This window comes from Apostichopus japonicus, chromosome 7 (assembly GCF_037975245.1).
Source record: "Apostichopus japonicus isolate 1M-3 chromosome 7, ASM3797524v1, whole genome shotgun sequence".
Classification (NCBI taxonomy): domain Eukaryota; kingdom Metazoa; phylum Echinodermata; class Holothuroidea; order Aspidochirotida; family Stichopodidae; genus Apostichopus; species Apostichopus japonicus.
This window is the reverse complement of record NC_092567.1, coordinates 7,763,669-7,778,618: the sequence shown is the minus strand read 5'-3', so window position 1 is coordinate 7,778,618 and position 14,950 is coordinate 7,763,669. Positions and strand designations below refer to the sequence as shown.

The window sequence follows — 14,950 nt, the reverse complement described above, 5'->3', positions numbered from 1 at the left end:
TATTAATTCCATTTCTTCCATCTCCTCTCAACCCTTGCCCTTATGATCCTTTTTAGCAGCCATACTTCTTTTTTTAAATTACAGAAGGTTGTAAACATTTGTTTTGAAAAAAAAAAAAAATAAGATTTTTTATTAAATTGTCGCCATCTCAGTTAGTACCTGACATAAGTATGTAAGTAATAACTCTAACATACCGCTGGAATGTTAACTTAAACTAGTTTTGTCTCTTGAATACAATATATTCGTCGCCTGAGCCACATGTAAATGTTCCCCGCTATATCAATATAGTTAACGGCCAAAATGGCTATATGGTCACCAACAACGATTAAGGTCGTATCACCGTATTTACAGCATGTACGCATGCTCACATGTACGTCATATATCTGGTACCTTCTCAGAAAGTAAAACTGTATTTTACATGCGGATCGTAGCAATGTGCCATTCAACCTTTATTTTTGTCGCAGGTACTTAGGTATAACCTGCATAGTAAGCTTTTACTTAATGCGAATTAATCCTCGACTCTAAACATTAATTTTAAATGCACTAGTTGTTGTGAGGTCGGCTACATCGAAATAGAACTTGAGGACATGTAGTTAGGTATAGTTTTTATAGAAGCTTTCAACTGCAAATTCTGTGAAGGGACAAATACACGCACATAAAACAGACAGCTTAATACAGAGGTTACCACAGTGAACACAAAAGAAAGATTCCACTACTAAAAGTCTTTACAGGGGATGTTATTACACATCATAAGTCACGCAACAATATCATTGGGGTAATGGTGAGGAACAAATTACAATATGTTGACTTCATATTCTTTCAAGGTACCTGTGCAAGTATAGGTTTTCTAGTTGTAGAAAGCTGTCTCATCCGACTGGTGACACGTGACCTATTTACTGTAGGAAGTTGTGGGTACGTTGACTTAATTAATTCCTTAATTGATTAGTACAATATATTAACTATTAACAAAGAAGAAAGCAAACTGCATAGAAGAGTTCAAAATCAACAGCAAACGCAAGTCACATACACACAATGTACCTAAAATGGAACAACTCGGATACAAATTGACACTAAATGGGGTCTATATACAGTCTAGCGTGTCTGTTTTGTGTGTGTGTGTAGGGGGGAGTGGTGGATTACAGTGGCGGAGCTAGGGGTATTGGTCAAGGGGGGCGAGAATGGTCTGTAGGGGCGTTCAACACTATCTAAGCGCAGCGCCACACCAGGTTGGCGCGGAGCGTATACCGACATTTTTTGAGTAAAGGTACTCCCTAGATCGCCGGAAATGACCCTTTCCGGGCCTTGCTAATTTGCAGATAAACGGGAATAAATAGGTGTCATCGCCAACAAAATGTGAGAAATGTCAATAGGTAGATGCGAGCGCAATAAAAAAGTCAATAATCGCGAATAAATAAAAAGTGGTAAAAAGCTGAAAAGGGCGCCAGCAGTCCATTTGAGTCCGTCAGGGGGGGGGGGGGCATCCGCCCCCTGACTGTATGGACACTCCGCCACTGGTGGATTCCCTCTATGTCACCAGGTCTTGCATTATACCCACCTCACCTAATTCCTCCATTTATTAGTACAATCTATTAACCTTATTTACTCACCTAATGATGGTTAAATTGGATGTCCTTTGTTCTGGTGTAAATAACATTGACTCAACGACCTTTAGTTTCAATAATATGGGAGTTCTTTATTGTTATATTCAATCCTTGAATTATTGGTGTCGAATGGTCCTGGAATGGGAGGTGATTTCCAACTGTTTGTTTCTGGAAGAGGTGATGAACACAATGCCATAGCAATTTATCAAGCCTTTTTAATCTAAGGACAATGTGACTGTATCGGAATTCCTTTACAAAAACCCAGTCAATATATCCAAATTGTGCAGACATCAATCCGATATACAAATCTATTTGGAGAAACACATCCACTACTTCGTGTATTACCATGATCGCCGTGTTAAACCTGTCGTACAACTGATGTGCCATACGTTGTGATTTGAGTAATTGTATCACACTTACATACTGTTTACTGTTTAGAACTTAAAGCACATACTGTCATCGCACTATGAAGTCCTTGCCTAGCTAAGTGTTAGCTTGGATCAAGTACTAGAGCTCCTTTGTACTTGTCACCCGACAATTACTCAGCCATCGTCGTATACGTTAACCTTGACCAAATATTTCAATGCGGAATCGCGTAAAAAAACGTTCCAACACCGTGACGTGCCCCCTTGTGACACTGAACGCTTGTAGTACTCATTGAATGTATTATAACGCTGTCCGTTCCAGTTATGTTGTAGCGTAGTCGGTTGGTAAGTAATGTGTGTGTGTGGGGGGGGGGGTAGGGATAGAATCGAGAACACCGTTGAATAAAATACACTAACAGTGCATCCTGAGATTTATAAGTATATATACTTGTCTTTTTACACTGTACCTGTAGTACATCTTTCCCAGTGTGACAAACAAATAACTATATATAAGTAGGAATACCCCAGCGACTAAAACACGACACACGGATAACGTACATAAACTAACCCTATCCCGGCACAACTATTCTGTAATGCGCAAGTTGCCTAGCAGCGCGTTTAACTGTCGGCATTGCGCTATAGACAACGCAGCGCAGCAAATGATGAATTCGTCAAAGGCAACGCAGCGCAGCTAACGATGGACCGCGTCGGCCCGTGAACCCTACGCTGCAACGGCCTTGTAACCGCACAAGCAATGTGCGCAGCGCAGCTGCAGAGTGCATCAATCCGATCCATATGTCTTCTGCAGAAGCCCAAAAATAACCTTGAAAACATTGCCTCTGACAAACGCTATAAAATTCGGCAAGGATTCTGCCTGGCAACTTGTTCATAATGTATACCAAATTAATGTATAAAAACGCTACTCGCATAGCAATATAAACGACCCCGTAACTGTGTAGAAGCCTATACACGAGTATCTGACCAATTACGACATATCCGATAGCATTGACACATATCAGAAAACAATAACAAGCCGATCAACGCTCTCTACCCTGCTACAAAAATGAGCTGACCCCCGCCCCACGGTATATCCGTCTCTTGTTACTTCCCCGTATACTAAGTTCAGAGACAAAAATGTCCACCAGACTGTTAACATAAACCCCGGCAGCAAGAACCAACTCTCTTTCAGCCAGCAATACATTGATACCCCTAGATACACAGACTATCGCACATACCAAGGACCCCCCTGCTTAACAGTAAACCAGGGTTCCCCTAACTTTATTCCCCCCACGAACCCCCTGTGGATGTCACAGTTGTCCACGAACCCCCAACTTTTCGAGACACGATCCGAGTCATTATTATACTATAATACGCATAACAGCCTGTCTGCTGTGTCTGTTTCATAATTCAGTTATTTATCACAAGTCATATGGGTATGGAACGCGGAAAGAGTTGGTCGATAGGTACGACTTTTGTAAATTACTAAATTATATGGCCCTACTATAAGGTGACCATATTTTCCTGACTGGAACCAGGGACATTTATTGCGTGACTGATATGGGGAGGGGTCTAATAGGAGGGGTGTCTTAGATGTAAAATGGGGATACTTAGAAGCACTGTTTTAATCAAGTTTATTTTCAAAAATGTAGCTTTTTCTTAGATGAAATTCACTTACTGTACGTGATTCTTTGAAAGCTTGTGAGTGGTTATGCTCACAATATAATTGTGGTTGTGTCGCCGTAGTTGCCAATTATACGGTCGAAAGAGTGCTAGGCTAGATCGAGCTAGCATATTTTAACAGACTTCCACTTTACACTGGCCCACCTGAAATACTGGTTATAAGTTCCGTTCTGCGACTGCACACTTGAGTAATTTTTTTATACAATTATTTTACTAATAATGTGGAATATTTTCGAAATTCCTGAACATTTTGACGAATCGGAGACATTTTCGGGGGTACTTGTTCATCGGGGACAGCACACTGTAATCGGGGACTGTCCCCGAAAATCGGGGAGGTCTGGTCACCTTACCCTACTAAAGGTTACGTAAGCCGCTTTCAATTATAACAGAAAACAAAGACAATTTAAAGTGCATACTGTTGTGACGTGATAGGTTATTGCACAACCAGTACTTTTCTTTTTTATGACTAAACTCAACAGAAAAGATGTTTCTCGAATTCCCCGCCCCCACCCCCATTTAGCCTTCTTCAGCGGGCTGGGATACTACTGTAATCAGTATTTTGCTTGCAAGTTGTTATAACTTTTTAAAGCACCTTTTTGCGTTTTGTCGCCGTTTTCCCACCCTATTGACATGTCCATCGAGTGGTTTTACATAAATTCATCACAAAACAGCAAACTACGATATTAGCCAAGTTTTTCCCCTGCCAAGAGCATCAATTGGCGAGTAATTAAGGACTTCTGCAGATAATGAGTAGAGTGTCTTCTGACAAATTCCTCATTTAAAATTATTCGTATACAGTTCCCCAAATCCACTAGTTTGAATTCAACCAATCAGTGAATAGCTGACAAGTTTAAAAATGAGCCATTGCTTAAAATAGATTCATTCAGTAATTCGAAAAAGTTGAGTCGTTATCACAGAAATACAGAATATGTACAAATAGAGCACAGTGTTGTAGTACATTCTGATGTTCTGGGTTGCTTACGACGCCGGCAAAGTAAACAGTCATTATTTACCTCATTATTCAATGACGTTCGCAGAATTTAATTATTCATGTTATGGTGGGGTTGATTTCGATCTTAACGGAAAATATCTTCGAGAAAGACAACGTTCACATTTGTAAATTATACTACATTATACCACCATTTGAAGTTAGATTTGATCAGATAAGCTAGGTATGTATGCCGTTATGGCATCGTGGGGTCAATGCGGTTGAGAACATTATAGAAAAGGACGCTAAAAGCTGCTTTAAAACATAGAAAAGTAGACCTCGATCATTCACTTGATAGCAAACACAAAATTATCCTTTTCTTAGCGTTTGTTTGACTGTGTAAAAATTATAAAAAATAAATATCATTTGCGTGACAGTCATTCAACTTAAATTTCTAATACGAGATGGCAATCATGGCTTTGAAAAAAATACCTTTACTAAACCGTTTACTGGCAATTATGTAAAAACAAACTTCGTTAATTTAGTCTCTCCCCAACTACTTGCTTGCTTAGATTTCTAGTTCCATAAAAATACACGTGGGAACGACGAATGCAATGGCTTTGTTTGTATCCCAGAACCGTGGTGGGGATCCATTGACCATTGCAGTACTGTCGTATATTTCGTGTTTCTTTCGTTTCTTATCCTACCCACACCATGAATTTACGTTCCTGATACAAAAATAATCTTCGTAAAATTCGATTAATGACTAGTCTATTACAAGAGTGATAGCACATCAGTGTGGATTAACGTAGTTCAGTGTAGGGAACATGACCAGTAATTGAGAAGACCTCGCTATGTAGGTCTGGATTTAAAGCTTGCAGAAACTAATCTTACAATAACTGTATTCACATTAAAGACATTTTGCTTCCAGCATATTACAGTGCATAGCGAAGACAGGGTACTTTTACAAACTTAGTAGTCGGGTAAGTTTCGTATGCAGAAAATACTTTATAAACTTGAACAATTGAAACCACCCATGCGAATTTGTTGCCACAAAGAGACAATAATTGTAATAGAGAAGTATAGACACAGTGACGTCAGACGGAATAATTGTATCATGGCAACCGTTACGGAGATTAAGCACTTTATAATTGGTTTTGCTGTAATAATATACGCTTCGAAGAAAAGTAGATTTTGTTGTTCAAGGCATAGTCAATGATTTTTTTTTGATATGTTGATGAGAGAGGACTGGGGTACAATTCTATTGCCTGGCTATCAGGTTTTGTACTATCCTCACCTTCCTTAATTCCTTCATTGATTAGTTCAATATATTAACTGTATATACTTTCAAGGTACTTGTACCAGTACACGGTTTCTAGTTGTTGATAGGTTTCTTACGAAACAAAATACACATCATCTATATATATATAATGTACGGTAGAGAGGGGGGGGGGGTACGTAGGCTCTCGTGGGGTCCTGTGATTCGTTATTTATTTTATTTTTTCGTTTAGTTTCTATATACAACTGCCCAAATTAAACCTCTCTACTTAGCAACGGGAATGTGAACGGGCTATGTGTAGAGCAACGGATGATGGAAATTATTGCATGTACTCTCTTAACATGATAGACTGAATGTTTCAGTTTGAAGTGCGATTGCAATTGTTTTCAGTGTATTGGACTGAGTTTAGACTAAAAATCACTCCATATCATATAAAGAATCCGTTGCACCGCTCAATATGTGTTTACACTGACCGAAGTATCCAATCATATTATTCAATTTTGTTACGGGATCGCGTTGATGTAAGTCTTTTTATTCCACTGAAATCACGTCCAATCAGGAAAGTAATATATGATCACGTGTTCTTGATATTTGCATGATTACAATGAGTGGCGTACATGATAGGACCGCGCACCCTAGCGCATTGCAAGTAGTGCAGGGATATATACAAACTATTTATATATGCACGCAGGGACGTCGATAGCGGAGTGTCTCACCCCCCCCCCCCCCAAACTTGGTAAAACTGACGATAGTTGGACAATTTGAGTGCGACCGTCGGAACTTCCGACTGTCACACTCTAATTTACCTGGGCCTATTCGTAAATTCCTGTGGTTGTGTATGACCTAAAATGTGAAAAATTTCGTTCAATATTTACCTTTGATTAGTCATATTTACCGTTTTCCTTTCCACTTTGAGAAACTGTATCTCGCTATCCTTATACTCCACCATACAAAACTTCGTATGATTTTGAATATGCCTCATAGAACCACTGTACAACGTTCGCCAGCTTCAATTCGGTTTATTTATGTACTCATTTTGCTATTAGGTGGGTTGACCCTGTTCGCTAGCTTGAAGTAAGTTCAGGATATATATTGCCTCTATGGTATACAACTAAAACGCTCAATACTAATCTACGGAAGCTTAAAAGTGCCATCAACATAAGAAAAACTTTGCCACGTAAGTTGACATTTTTCAGTAAATTGTTTAGATAACAAGATAAAGTCTTATTATAAATCAGAAAAATGTTGGATTGCTCAGTTGCTTTAACTGAGCAATTGAACAATTTTCTGCAAACTGTTTAATTGACAACTCATCATATCTCGTCAATTGGACATTTTTTCTGCAAAATGTTTAGCTGACAACCTATCATATCTCGTCAATTTAAAAAAAAAATTCTGCAAAATGTTCAATTGTTCACTTCATTCAAACTGAGCAATTGAACGATTTTCTGACAAATGTTTAAAAGACAACTTATCGTATCTCGTAAACTCAACATTTTTCTGCAAAATGTTTAATTGTTCATTTCATTCCAAATGGAAATAATGTTAAGTGCGCTAGGAAAAAGCACTGTATTTTTGGGTAATTAACTAAGTCGTCGAATATAATTTGTTGAAGAAAAAAATTCCCCTTTGTTACATTAACATAGCTTTTGTAGTTAGTAGTCTATGTAGCCTTCAAGCATAAAACTTATACGCAGTTAACTTGCTTAACCATCATGATTCATAAGATTGTGAAGTGAGGGCCAGTGGTACAAATGATTCGAAAAAAGTTCGGAACAAAAGTGCAGTCGTGAAAGATGGGGAGTCTGAATGACACTGACCGTATCGTTGACGAGTAGTGCATGGAGGGTACAAGGCAGCAGTCGGAATTTTCTGGCTTCAAAACCCATCCAGTTGGAATTCCAGCCACTACACCCCCCCCCCCCCAATCATCAGGCCTTAGTTACGTCCCTCTATACACGTATGTACTTGGAAGTTACAGTGAAAATTGCAGAATTGCTAAGAACGTTTCTTGCGGAGAAGGCTTTGGTGACGAATTCCTTACGCAGTTTGAGAGTAGGTCCTACTTTATTCTTTTGTTTAATTTATATAAAATGTTAACAGACACAATTGTGTGGCTTAGCCTGAATGCATATTGTACATTTGCAGTTGAGAACACTGAATAGGATGTTGACTGGCGGTAGGCATAGTCTAGTTAGGCCTTACATACTGACAGGCTATATGCTAGTGGCGCACGGAGCAAAGAAACAGTCTAACTGGTAAATTCCGCTTTTTGTATAATTATATTTATTCAATCTGTATCAAAGAAAGTAAAGAAAAATAATCAAGAAAATCATTTAAGAAGAGCGCCATCACTTTGAAAACTTGCCCAGCCGTAAATGTACCATCGCGCTTGTACCACTACTTATACACTAAGCCTAGCTTCACACAATCCAGTTAACTCTAAATCCATAAAAAATGACTTATCTAACCTTCACAGGGCTCGCCAAACCATAGAATAATGATTAAAAACAATACACAAACATACACGCACGACCCCCGGTCGGAACAGTAAAAGTAAACACCTGCCCACCCCCATAAATACGGCAAAGTTGTCGAGTATGCTCAAAATAAATCAGTAAGTAGTCTATACACCGCTTACGGTTAGGCCCGCAAAACATTAACCTTCAACTAAAGACATTGTAGAACTTAAGAAATTATACATGAACATTATATAAGAATACCTACTTCTTTGGCGGAATCACCGGTATTTCTCACAAAACTTGAAACTTGTATTAAACGTAAAAACATGTAAAATGATCACAAACTGGTTAGCAGAATATGATATCGAACAGGTTAGCTTTACGGTATGACTATCTTCTCGTTTTCCAAGAAAAACGCGACAGAGCGCTCCCTTGGAACGCCGATTGATACAACGAAACAGCTAGCGTTAACGAATCACTGTACGTAGGGCTAGTATTAACTAATAGTAATTTAGGCCTAGGTTCGAGTTAGGCCTAACGTTAATCGTATCATGACAAACTTAGCATATGCAAATTATTTTCGAGTGTTCTGTCTTGTCCTATACACTATTACTTTGATATGTTTGTGGAAGCTCAAGAAGCTTATAAATAAAGAGAAATGATGAAAAGATGTAGGCCCTAACTAAGATGGTATATGCATACGGTAAAACCGCGATGCTAATTTGGTCTTTTTCTTTCTCCTAAAACTGATGATGCAGGCTAATCGTTCTGTTTCCTGAAGATTAATTAATTTTATACTCTCCTTCAAATATTTGACTAATTTGAAGTTTTGACAGTTGAAGCCTCAGAAAATGTCTCTAAAATCGTCGATGCACAGTGGACGTACAAAATGTACCCGTTGGGCTATTACGGACGTGATTAATGATCATGTCGTTTTGAGATATTGTCTGATAGAACCATGATGCAAGATTAAATTAATCCTTTGTAAAGGTATCCATACAACAGTTTTAGGTCTTCAAATGACAACAAAGTTAGGCTAGGCCGACCTTAAATTATTTTATATTGAAATTACACGCAATTCACATGCACTGACTATTCGCATGCCGATGGTACAGAAAAATTGGAGAAACTTAAATTAAATTTATTAAAACACAGTTCAACATAGCTGTTTCTCTCTCCTGGTGAGAAGAAAACATACTGCTTTGAATTTGATCGAATTTGAGGCTTTTTGAGCGTCTATCTTATTCTTGTGCTTTACGTATCGAATCATTCAAATTTGCGTGTGATCACAAGATGTCACGTGATACGCGATTTTACTGTCTTATATACATCCCTACGGCTAGGTTGTAAGTTATAGATGGCCGGTACTACTGTCTAAAGCCTAGGTTTAACACAACAGGGCCTAGTCTTGGTCTAGCACTAGTTATAGTAGGCTAGTTAGTAGTTGGTAAATATGCAGTTAAGTCAAGCTAGCCTAGGCTAACTTGTATTTAATTTACTCATGTTAAGTTATACCTAAGCCTAACGAGGCTACGCTAGTTAATTGTAACCCCGACCAATAAGCCTAGGCTGTGCCTATGTCTATGCTTCTTAATAACATTGCGTTAGGGATATAATGTTGTAAAGGAAGAGAAATAAGGTGATATGATGCCTGTATCATACTCAAACTACTATGTGGAGCCAAACAAGTTTTGTGTACAGTGCTCAGATTTGATCATTAATTAAAAAACAATAGTAACTACGTAAGTTGTAACTAAGAGTAGCTATTGGGTGTAAGGTATTAGAGAGCCGTGTAAAAATAATCATCAGCACGTTATCAGTTCAATGATATAAGCCTCAAACGGGTTAGTTTAGTTTAGTAGAAAAAAAAGGATCAGGAGGGACACTCAAGTCCCCATCAAGGACCTTATAGTCCTGAGAGAGAAAAAAACCCTGAAGAAAACAAACACTCTGAGCCAATAACCATGCTTAAAGTGCTTGTCCAAAGCATTGTTAAACCCATTCACACTACTTGCAAGTACAACTTTCTCAGGCAAACCGTTATACTAATTTACAACCCTATTAGAAAACAAACGTTATGCCGAATATTAAATCTACTTGTAATACCATCTGTAAAAGTTGTAGGAGGAGGATGGTAAATCTCTCAGCCTGTGATTGGGGAAGTAGCTTAATGAACAGTCCATACCATTTAAACTAGATGGTGCAATTTATGTGATGTTCTAATTATTTAATATTCTTTTTTTTTCATTTCAGAAAGACATCTGTACTATATCTACTCTAATCTACATGTTGCACAGATAGGTAAATATGAAGAAGTATAGTTATGGGAAGCTGCCAACTAGTAGATCTGGAGATGTCCTATACTTCGTACAGAATATAGCTGTAAGTTAAATACTGAATACATTTTAAATTATTGTCAGGGCCGCTGAACAACCCTGCAAATAGTGATGCGTTCATCACCTTGGTAATAGTAATAACTATGACCAACCTACATATTGTGCTGATATCATCCCCGTGTTAGTGTCTGCAATCACAATCTTTCCAATTGTGTATTTCTTACTAGAAATATTGGCTAATTCACAAAATAGCAGCAATGAGACCGTTGTTTTGTTATATGTATCACTGTGTATGGTACAGTGTGGCCGTCAGTACATGCACACTAGAACTCAGAAAATGTAAACACGGGGGTATATGTGAATAATCGCCTGGTTTGTTTTGATCTCATTTTGTTTAATTGTTCAGATTTTCAATACAACCTAAATTTTGAAGAAAGAAACATACAGTATATGTGGAAGTATGATTATAGGCTTACTGTGCACAAAGAAATGATGATTTGTTTACTTGAACGCAACATGGGACCTAAAGGCATAAATCAGGGTATATTTTTTCTTAAAAATCTTGTCAGCATTCAAACCTCATCACAATACATATTTAGTTTTCCAAATGTATTGTGACAGATTCGTATCTTTGCAACTAAACTTAACTGCTATAGTAGCCTATAAAACGGTGGGAACACATTTGGCGACAACATGCCACAAAAATACAGTTATGGTTAATAAGTAATGGTAAGATGATTTAGTGTGTGAAAGATTCATAAAGGGTTTTAATCACTACCTCAAAGAAAAACATGTGACAAGATCTCCTTTCTGTGAAAGAATGGTTCTCAGACCTCAGACCCTGATGTGTGCTTTAATTCTTGCAAAGTTGACATCTTGATCACCTTATCACTAATTGTACTAGTATTGTCAATCAGCAAAATACCATCAATGATAGGTCAGTTATCCCTCACTCATTCTTATCATTATGTTTCTTTGCTGGCTATTCTTCATGTTACACATCACATTAAACATACATTGCATGTGTGGTGACCTAAACTAGCTTTGCCTTCTCTTGCCAGTCATATTTCATTTTCTTTATTCTTTCCTAGGGAAATACAAGTACTGTATCCTTTGTTTCTTAGCGCCAAGTTAAAGAGTCCCATGAATAATCTGATTTATCCATGTCAGGGGTCCTCAACAATTGGGTTAATATAAAATGCATTTACGGGTTAAGCTCACTGTCTAAACAATTCTGTAAGAATATTTCTTTAAATTGATTTCATATCCTTACTCAACAGGAAGGCACAGGTGTGGAAGCTGCAGCCCGGAAAAGAAATATTGTCCAGTATAGTCAGCAATTTAAACTTTCTGGTGGACATGACACTGGCCATAAGCAATATTTCATTGTAGCTGAGCCAACAAACAGTTATTTCCAGCTGGGCAAACATTGTGGAGGCAGCCGACAAGCTCTTCAAAAGTCACTGCGTCTCCAAAAATGTGGGAGTTTGTGAAATTACATAAACAATTGCTTGTTAACGTTAACCACAGAAATACATTGGATAGAAGTCGCTTCACAACATCTGACAGTGCTACACTTTTGCAGCGAACTGAAGATGTCTCACACCATTTGAAGTCCACTCAAATCAATGATTCATGTACATGACTTGCACATTAAGTGAACAAGATTCGACTGTTCCGATCCTGTGTGGCCATTTACTAAAGAACTATGTTACTATGGACTGTAGGGTTCTTGTTTTGTGGTATCTCTCTCTTTTTATATTAACAGTTCACATTAATAATTACAGGCATTTTAATTGTTTACTCACATATTTGTAATGTCTGTGCATATTTATTGAAAACTTTGTTTTTCTATCTTTATTAAGGTAATCCCATAGTAAGACAAATTATCATGCCTTGATTGTCTGATGTTCATGTTATATACAAAACAACGGTGCACGCAGGCTATGTTATTGCACTTCAATTGTTCGAATCTTGCCAACAGTAGAAGTCGCTTCTTTCCAGTGCAGCTCTGAGATGTTAATGTGTCCAGTTACAGAGATAGAAAGCAGATAGATATAACAAATACACAAGCTAGTACAGGAATGTACATGAAGCATAGAAATGGTATTAAAGTCCATTTAAAGCTGAAAACATAGGCCCACACCTATGTATATCCTATCTCTAAAACAAAACAAAAAGGTCTACGTGGAAGCAAATTCCACCACTCTGTGATGAATTTAATACTCTTTCATATCTGAAGCCAAATGTTAAACTGTCTAACATGTTATACCTGTAGGATATGTACAATTCTTGATCAACTGAGAGTATTTCCAAAGTACTCAGTTCACTGATGTTTAAAGTATCATTGTCTACAACCCATTTTTAACTTCCACTGAATAATGTTGAAATCACAACATGACTTGTTAAACATTGATCAGAAAAGTGACTTGTGTTTCGGCCTTTTGGCTAAGATCATATGTAGTGTATGTAGTATATGTAGTATCTTTCGAAGGGAATGGTAATGCACACCCGACGATGATCTCTCAGTCACAGTCCCGATGAAAGGGTACTGGGGTTGAGAGCGCATCAGTCGTTCGGTAGTTTGGTTTTCGTGCCCAGGTTCTTTCCTAGGCGACTTTTTCTTAACAAGTAGTGTGTTTTCTGGTGCTTGTAATGAGAAAAAGACTGAAATACAGACCATACTAACTCAGGAGCCATTATGCACCTTTCAATAAATTCCCTTGCATTAACATATCTTAGAATGTTGTTTTTGAGGGTAAATGCATCAACAATGTAGAATTTCAGCACTTAGCCAACATGGAGGATCATTAGAAAAGCATTTTCAAACCAGAATTTGCAATTCATAAGATTGACAGTATAGCTATGATGTGTAATAATTCATTTTAAACGACTGACTTTTCAGCCTATATATCAGTCTAATATACTAGAAAGTGTTCAATCTAATTTAGACTTGTGCTGCAATAATTCAGTCTAAACTTCTAACTGTTCAGTTTAAAATGGTTTGATTTTCAGTCTATTATACTGCAGAGTATTTAGTTTAGCTAAGACTGACATTCAGTCTTTACATTTCAGACTGGAATTTAGTCTATGTAGTTTGATCCCTAATACCATCCATCATTAGACTGAAATTTCAGATGATTAGACTAACATTTCAGTCTTTCATTTTAAGGAGAGTAGATTACATAAACAAAGAAAAAAGTGAACCACATAGGTGAGTTCAAAATCAACAACTAAAGGACATCACACATACACAAGCTCACCTTAAAATGAAATAACTTGAATACAAATTGACACTAAATGAAGTGTAGCGTGTTTGTGTGTGTAGGGGGGGGGGGGCGAGAGTGTTGGATTCCCTCTTTGTCACCAGGTCCTGTACTATACCACCTCCCTTATTTCCTACATTGATCAGTACAATCTATGAACCTTATTTACTTACCTAATCAGGTTTTAATTGGATGTCCTTTGTTTGAGTGTAAATATCATTGACTCAATGACCTTTAGTTTCAATAAAATGGAAATCCTTCATGTTATATTCAATCCTTGATTATTGGTTCCGGTATCAAATGGTCCTGGAATGGGAGGTTGTGTCCAACTGTTTGGTTTAGGAAGTGTTGATTAACATACAATGCCATAGTTATAGATCAAGCTTTTCTAAATTTAAGGTGAAAATGGCAGTATCGGAATTCCATTACAAAACCGGTCAATATGTCCAAACTGTGCAGACATCAATCCGATATATAAAGATAATTTCAGAAACATATCCACTACTTCATATTTTCCATGATCGCCGTGTTGAAACTTGTCGTACAACTGATGCGCCATACGTTTTGATTATTTGGTTACACTTATATTCTGTGTACTTTTATTAAAGAAAAAAAATCAGTTATGAGTCATTTCTTCAGAAAACGTAGGAACAAACAAATATATTCATAATTATCCAACCGAGTCGGAGGCAATACTGCATATACAATATCAGGGGAACGTAAGTTACTAGATTTATACACTGATGACGTAAAAGCCTTTTGTAACGCCTTTGCGAATTGTCCTGCTTTAAGTAACGCTTAAGTGACTTATTAAAATTAGCCCTATGTACAGACTTTTTTTATTATATTACTTATCTCCATTGATAAATATATTGATCACCGAAGACTGAATTTGAATTGAAAATTTAGATCAAAGGAACACATTTAGTCAGTTCCTCTGTTAGCTGTTGTTTTAAGATTTGCTTTTTTCTTCTCCAATCTGATCGATATCTTAGGAAATGTTATAGCATTGTTTGTTTCTTTTTGTTGTAAA

The 14,950-nt window shown here is 37.4% G+C and overlaps 1 protein-coding gene across 1 annotated transcript in view; it reads right to left on the bottom strand.

The window, feature by feature from the left end:
• LOC139970030 (uncharacterized) overlaps positions 1–14,716 on the bottom strand; it is a 407,172-nt gene extending 392,456 nt beyond the window's left edge. The window contains exons 1-2 of the mRNA XM_071975586.1: positions 14,091–14,716; positions 1,608–1,769 (exon numbers count right to left, since the gene is read on the bottom strand). Of these exons, the coding sequence (XP_071831687.1) occupies positions 1,608–1,654 (47 nt within the window). The 5' untranslated portion in view covers positions 1,655–1,769; positions 14,091–14,716. The remainder of the gene's footprint in view (positions 1–1,607; positions 1,770–14,090) is intronic.
• Positions 14,717–14,950: the final 234 nt, after the last annotated feature.